This window comes from Entamoeba nuttalli (assembly GCF_000257125.1).
Source record: "Entamoeba nuttalli P19 unplaced genomic scaffold asmbl_8129, whole genome shotgun sequence".
NCBI classification, from domain to species: domain Eukaryota; phylum Evosea; order Mastigamoebida; family Endamoebidae; genus Entamoeba; species Entamoeba nuttalli.
Window position 1 is genome coordinate 1 of NW_008578978.1, and position 7,068 is coordinate 7,068.

Here is a 7,068-nt window from a genome sequence, read left to right on the forward strand (position 1 = left end):
TTAATTGATTTTTGTTATTAAAATCAAATTTTTATAACGCAAACAAGGGTTTTAATTAAAAAAAACTAATAAAACATAAAATAAGCCAATGAAAAAACAATCAGAAATTGTTGATTCATTTTGTGAAAGTATTAAAAAATATGCTGTTGAGACTGCTCGTTCAACAAAGTCATTTGCAACAGGAAATAGATATATTGAAATGATGTCATATAAAGAATTTAGTCAATCTGTTGACATTGCACTAAATGAAATTAATCAAACATTAAAAATGTTTAATGACATTCATCCTAAACTTCATAGTAAACTAACTAATAATGAGAAAGAACGTCCAAATGATATTGATGTTGTGACTCATGTAGTTGATTTTTTACTTGAAGCTGTTGAGATAGAAGAAACCTTAGAATTAACAAAAAATCAGTTTGATGATAAGCCACTAGTTATAAACAAACCACAATTAAATTTTACTGATAAACCAGATAATTTTAGTGTTGAATATAAACCAAAATGTATTAAAAAATATCATTCAAAATATCCTGTTGATGCACAGCCTCATCCTTATATTAATGAAATTCATGAATTAAAACAAATGAGTTGGCAATTAGAAAAATGTACTCCACAACCTCCTTTATCATTTGAGAAAACACCATTGATTTATGTTAACACATTAGAACTTCTTCAAGAAATGATTATATCATTAAATCATGTCAATCAATTTGCTGTTGATGTAGAACACCATAGTGAACATTCTTATTATGGGTTTGTATGTTTATTACAAATTAGTACACGATCAAGTGATTATATTATTGATACAATTACATTAAGAGATTCAATAACATTATTAAATGATCCTTTTACAAACCCAAATATTGAGAAAGTATTTCATGGATGTGATTTTGATATGATTTGGTTATCATATAACTTTGGTCTATATGTTGTAAATTGTATTGATTCAGGTCAATGTGCACGAGCATTAAAATTACAACATTTTTCATTAAAATATCTTTTACAAAAATACTGTAATGTAGATGCTGATAAGAAATATCAATTAGCTGATTGGAGATTACGTCCATTAACAAAAGAAATGATTGAATATGCAAGAGGAGATACGCATTATCTTCTTTATATTATTGATCAATTAAGAAATGAATGTATTGATGCAGGTGTATTAGAAGAAGTGTTAAATAAATCAAATGAACTATGTCTTCGTCTATTTAGACCTACAGTTTGTTCAGATGATGTTATAGAACGAGTAGCAAGAAGAAGTTGGATTAAAAAGACTCAATTTGATACATTTAAAAAACTTTATTTATTAAGAGATAAAATAGCAAGAATTGAAGATGAAAGTCCAGAGTCAATAATTAACATGACAATGCTATCAAATATTGTTAATGAACTTCCAACTGATTTAGAGAAATTAAGACTATGTTGTTTACCAAAAGTACCTTATTTTGTTGAGATGCATGCATCTGAATTTATTCTTTTAACTAAACAAGAACACCAAATAAAATTAAATCAGTTACAACAAATTCAAACAAATGAAACGATATTATCTGATACTGTTAAATTTGTTCAATCAACTTTAGGAAAAAATTATAAACAAACAGTAATTAGAACTGATAAACACTTTGAAGATATCATTTAATTCTTTCATTGCTTTTTATTATTTTTGTTTTATGTTTATATTATAAAATATAAATTTAAGTTCATCCAAAAAACATTGTTTTAATCATTTTTCTTTCCAGAGAATTTAAGGATGCATACAAGAGTTACAATTGCTCCAAGAACAATAACAATTCCTCCTGCAATACAAAGGATAATCCATAATTTTTTACTAGCTTTCTTTTGATAAACTTGTGCTTGACTTATTTCATCAACACCATCAGCAACTTTTTCATCAGTAGTAAGAACATTTGCTTCTATGTTATCAATTTGAGCTTGTTGTACTTCTGTTAATGAATGTAATTTAGTAAATCCAACATTTAAATCTTTCATTTTGGTTACAATATCACTAATTTCTTGAGTATTATCAGCATACATTTCAGTTACTAAATTACTTTGGTCTTGTAAACGAGCTTCATCATCATAACCAATTAATGGTTCATTTTCACCATTACCAATTGATTGTTGTTGAGGTGGAGGAGCAATATTATTTTGGATATTTGAAGTAAATGAAAAGTATTGAGCAACTTTGGCGTTGTAATTAAGTTCTGGATAGTCTTCAATGACATCTTCAGAAACACTACTTGCACGTTCAAGGATGGATTGGAATTGTTCCATTTCATTTTTTAGTTCAGTTTGTTTTTGTTTGTACAATTTAGCATCACCATTTTTTGAAGCAAGTCTAAGTTTTGAAAGAGTACCTTCAATGAGCTTTTTACTATTAGCCAAATCAGATAAGATTTGTCTTAAATCAACTGACATAATTTTTGGATTATTCAGTTCTGCAAAGATTCTTTTTTTTTTTCATCATCTAATTATTCTTTTTTCTTCTTCTGTTTTTCCTTTATTATTTTTTTTTATTATTTCTTATTTTCTTATTAAAAATAGTTTATTTCATCATTAAATCTTGACTAAAATCTGAGAGAAGGGTTTTTCTAATCGATTTTACTCTTCTTTTGCTTTTTTCATCGTGTTTGTAATTGTCATTTCTCTCTTTGTCCCTTCTTAAAAAATTAATAAAGAAAAAACCTTAAAAGTAATGAACAGTCAGTTATATATAAATCAATGTCCAAGTACTGAAAGAACTGCATCAGCTAAATCATTTGTTGTAAAAATCTTTTGTTTAAATGTATTACAAACTTCAAGGACATGAGGATTAAAATGAATTGCTGAAGGGATTATTAGTTTTGTAATCTCTTCATTTACTCTTTCTTTATCAATTGGTGGAAAGTTGTCATTTTTGATATAAATGTCTTCGTCTTTTTTCTTTGAACTTTGATGTTCATCTAGCTCTAAAACGTTTCCTTTTTTCATTGAATTCCAAAGCAAATCAACATCGTCATTGAGTATTGGTTTAGGATGATCTAAATTTTTACCTCCTTTCATAGCTGCCTCTGCTGGATGTTCTATTTGTATAATACTTTTTATAATCACTCCTTTTTCAAAAAAGGAATCAACACTAGAACAAATGTCATTGAAAGGAACTTCACCATTTTCCATTTGGTCTATTTTTTCTTGCATTGCATATAATTTTTTGTATGTAGGATATTGCCTTAATAAATTTAATTGTTGTTTACTCATAAAACAAAAGATAAGTAGTAGTATTATTAAGATTTATAATAAGAAAAGAAAAAAGAAGAAACAAAAAAAGAATATCATAAAAACCATTCCATAATGATAATGACTGGAACAAATTTATTTCTTTGATTGGATCTTCTTCTTTGGTCTAAGGTCTCCAGAATGTCCACATTTCTTCTTTCTACAAGTGGTAGCTCTAAGTGGAAGTCTAGCATAACATCTTCTGCAAATCATTTTATCACAATTGTATTTTCTAGCAATAGCCTCTAATGCTGGTTCAATTCCCATACGTGATAAAATATGACTTTTTAGTGAAAAAAGGGTTTTTACTTATTTTCTTTTTTCAATTTTTACCACTTATTTATTATTTATTTTTGATATAATTTATAATATTTCTACTATTTTAATAAAACTAATAAAAAATAAGTAACATAAATCAAGAATGGATTAAAGAATTGGAGTGTAAATTGTTTCAACTTCTATTTGTTGATCAATACCATTCATAATAATTGTTGGATACAATTTAATATTTGTATCTACAAACTCTATTGAAGACCCATTTTCATTAATTTGAAAGAATAACATTCTTTCCATGTCATTTAAAACGCATTTGATAGAATCATTTGTTTCTATTTCGTAACAAAAATTAAAGGAAGATGAAACTCCATTAAGAGAAGTTTTAATTTCTCCGTTCTTTTTAAGAAAATAGCCATCATGTCCTAAGTGTGGTATTTTAGTTATAAAAGGACAATATCCAATTGAGAAACAAGAAGAGTCAATGTAATTACCAATGTTTAATACTTTCACCTTAATACCTATAATGTCTTTATCAAATTGAATAAATGAACATCCATTATTTGTTGGATGGATTACATTACCTTTAATAGTATAGTTAATTCCATGAGTTGAGATATTTTGAATAGTATAGATACAAGAAATAAGTTCATTAATTTGTTTCCATGGAAGTTCATAAAACTCAAATTCTTTTGCAATTTTTTTGAGCTCAGCTTGTGTTGTAGTTTCATTAATTATTAATTGTTTAGATAAAACATACTCTTTGATATAATTAAAATATTTTCCACTTCTAAATATATACAATTCATTTTCATCAGATGACTCACTTGCCAAATGAGCAAGAAAAGGAATTTGTTCAATAATACTTGTTTCAACAACATATTCAGTGTCTTCAAATATTATTTTGATCGAATCTTTTTCTTTAATAAAATTTTCAATTTTACTGTTTCTATCATTTATATAATAAGTACATAGATTTTCTGTAGAATTTTGGTTATCTATTGATAAATTAGCCATATACTTTGAGATTTCTTGTTCTATAGATTCTTTTCTATCTTGTAACTCTTCAAGTCGTTTTTTGTTCCAGTACATAATCTCATTCTTCAAATCTGTTAATTTTAATTCAGTTTCGTTTTGTAAGCATTTTGTTTTATATTCTATTCTTTTTTTATCTTCTAAAAATGCTTGTTGGATTTCTGCTAATTGAGATTTGAGGATTAGTTTTTTCTCTTGTGTTTCTAAAGCCATATATTCTATGATTGTTTTTTAGTTTTTGTAAGTAATTATTTTTAACTATATTTATAATATATTTAATAAAATCTATTATTTTGAAAAAAGTCATTCTCCATAAATCTTGAAAAAAGGAAAGATTAGTTTTATTAATAAATTATTTCATTCTTTTTTAAGAAAGAGTCAAGTTCTTTAGGAATTGAATTTCTACTTTGAACTAAAATTTGTCTAAGTTGATTTAAAACTTCCTTTCCATCATTTTCATTTATAAAGGTGATTGCATTTCCACCTTTTCCTGCTCTTCCAGTTCTTCCAACTCTATGTGTATATTCTTCAATTTTTTGTGGCATTTCATAGTTTATGACATTTGCCACACTTTCAATATCAATTCCACGTGATAGAATATTTGTTGCAACCATAACTGAATATTTCTTTCTTTTAAATCCATCTAATGCATCAGTTCGTTCTATTTGCCTTTTTCCACCATGGATTCCAACACAATTTATTTTTTCTTTTTCTAATAATAGACATATTTCTTCAACAGTTTTTTGTTGATTAACAAAAACTATTGTTGGAGGTGAACTTGATTTAATGACTTGAATTAACTTTCTTTTCTTCATATTATCTTCAACCCATATGACATTTTGCTTGACATTCTCTGCAACATTTCCTGTTTTTCCAATAGAAATTGTGATTGGTCTTCTTAAATATTCATTGGTTATTTTTTCAAGAGTGCTTGGCATTGTAGCAGAATACATGAGAGTTGTTCTTGTTGATGGATTGCCACTGGCATTTTCTTTTTCCATAGAAATAATTTCTTCTGTTGAACCATCTTTTACAGAAGGAAGTTCTGAAAAAATATATCTCACTTGAACATCAAGACCTAAATCAATCATTTTATCAGCTTCATCTAAAACAACAAAATAACATTGACCTAAAACTAAATATGATTGGTTCAGTAAGTCTTTTAGTCTTCCAGGTGCGGCTACAACAATTTCAGCTCCATTAGACAATTCTTCAATTTGGGGTTGCATTGGTTCTCCACCAATACAACAACACACCCTTAATCCAAATGGTGTTGCTAGTTTAAGTGTTTCTTTTTGTATTTGAAGTGCAAGCTCTCTAGTTGGGGCTAAGACTAAAGCATAAGGCCCACTTGCAGAAGTCTCTTCTGTTAATTTTGGAAGTTTTAAAACAAATTGAATAAGTGGAATAAGATAAGCAAAAGTCTTTCCAGTACCTGTTTCTGCTAATGCGATTAAATCTCTCATTTTTAATGCAATTGGGATTGATGCACATTGAATAGGAGTTGGATTTTCATATGTATTTTTAATAAGTAGTAATAAGTCATCACATACATTCATATCATCCCATTTTCTTAATGGTTTAATTACCTCATTATTATTAACAAAAATATTTAAATTTTCTCTTATAATTCTCCAATCATTTTCATTCATTTGATTAAGTGGTTTAGTTTTAATTTTATTTATTGTATTTAATCCATTGTGACTTTCTCCTTTTTCTTGATTAATTTTATTTGGGTTAACAACCCTATCTAATCCACCACAATTCCCACGACCAAGTAATGGTTGAAAATCAATAGGATTATTATATAAATCATTTGGATCAGTTGTTGTATCTTCTTCTTCTTTTGTCATTAACAAATCATTAATTTTCATAACTTTAAATTTTTCACTTGGTTTGATAATTGTATTACTTTCTTTATTATTACCTCTATAATGTTCTTTAATTTGTTCTAATTCTTCTTTATTTAATTTACAATCAAATTCAACTGGTAATAATTCACGGTTTAGGTGGTGGAGCGAATGAGGATTGATTTCTTTTTTCTGGAATTTTTCTTTTATCTTTTGGAATATAACAAGGGATTTCGTTATTATCTTCACTCATATAAATTGATTTGAAGATACATTTATATCTTACTAGTTATTAAAATTTTTTAAAATTCTCAAAAAGAAATTAAAAAAAAAGAAGAACTTAATTTTGTCAAACTACTCATGTCAACCCAAGTTGCCGAAACCCCAGTTATTTATGCTCAAGTTACTGAAATTCTCGGTCGTACTGGTTCACGAGGAGGTGTATTACAAGTTAGATGTGATATTATAGGAGAAAATAGACAAATTTTAAGAAATGTTAAAGGACCAATTAGAGTTGGAGATATTCTTACCCTTCTTGAAGCTGAAAGAGAAGCTAGAAGACTTAGATAATAAAATAACTTTTTGGTGTATTTTTTTTGTTTTATTTAACAAAGATATAATTAAAAAACCCTTTTTTTAATAATTATATAAA

General features: G+C 26.9%; 6 protein-coding genes across 6 annotated transcripts; 2 read left to right on the forward strand and 4 right to left on the reverse strand.

Moving 5' to 3' along the window:
* Positions 1–88: 88 nt before the first annotated feature.
* ENU1_181120 (exosome component 10, putative) lies at positions 89–1,642 on the forward strand (the record flags this gene model as incomplete). Its single annotated transcript, XM_008861482.1, has 1 exon — positions 89–1,642. One exon carries the CDS (start codon positions 89–91, stop codon positions 1,640–1,642), a length of 1,554 nt encoding a protein of 517 aa, XP_008859704.1.
* An 80-nt stretch (positions 1,643–1,722) lies between these two features.
* Positions 1,723–2,421, reverse strand: ENU1_181130 (SNARE domain containing protein; the record flags this gene model as incomplete). The annotated part of the gene is made up of 1 exon (XM_008861483.1): positions 1,723–2,421. The coding sequence occupies one exon, from the start codon at positions 2,419–2,421 to the stop codon at positions 1,723–1,725; it is 699 nt and encodes a 232-aa protein (XP_008859705.1).
* A 300-nt stretch (positions 2,422–2,721) lies between these two features.
* On the reverse strand, positions 2,722–3,240 carry ENU1_181140 (hypothetical protein; the record flags this gene model as incomplete). The annotated part of the gene is made up of 1 exon (XM_008861484.1): positions 2,722–3,240. The coding sequence occupies one exon, from the start codon at positions 3,238–3,240 to the stop codon at positions 2,722–2,724; it is 519 nt and encodes a 172-aa protein (XP_008859706.1).
* A 444-nt stretch (positions 3,241–3,684) lies between these two features.
* On the reverse strand, positions 3,685–4,779 carry ENU1_181150 (hypothetical protein; the record flags this gene model as incomplete). The annotated part of the gene is made up of 1 exon (XM_008861485.1): positions 3,685–4,779. The coding sequence occupies one exon, from the start codon at positions 4,777–4,779 to the stop codon at positions 3,685–3,687; it is 1,095 nt and encodes a 364-aa protein (XP_008859707.1).
* Positions 4,780–4,910: 131 nt separating this feature from the next.
* ENU1_181160 (DEAD/DEAH box helicase, putative) lies at positions 4,911–6,669 on the reverse strand (the record flags this gene model as incomplete). Its single annotated transcript, XM_008861486.1, has 1 exon — positions 4,911–6,669. Exon 1 carries the CDS (start codon positions 6,438–6,440, stop codon positions 4,911–4,913), a length of 1,530 nt encoding a protein of 509 aa, XP_008859708.1. The 5' UTR covers positions 6,441–6,669.
* Positions 6,670–6,776: 107 nt separating this feature from the next.
* On the forward strand, positions 6,777–6,986 carry ENU1_181170 (ribosomal protein S28e protein; the record flags this gene model as incomplete). Its single annotated transcript, XM_008861487.1, has 1 exon — positions 6,777–6,986. The coding sequence occupies one exon, from the start codon at positions 6,777–6,779 to the stop codon at positions 6,984–6,986; it is 210 nt and encodes a 69-aa protein (XP_008859709.1).
* Positions 6,987–7,068: the final 82 nt, after the last annotated feature.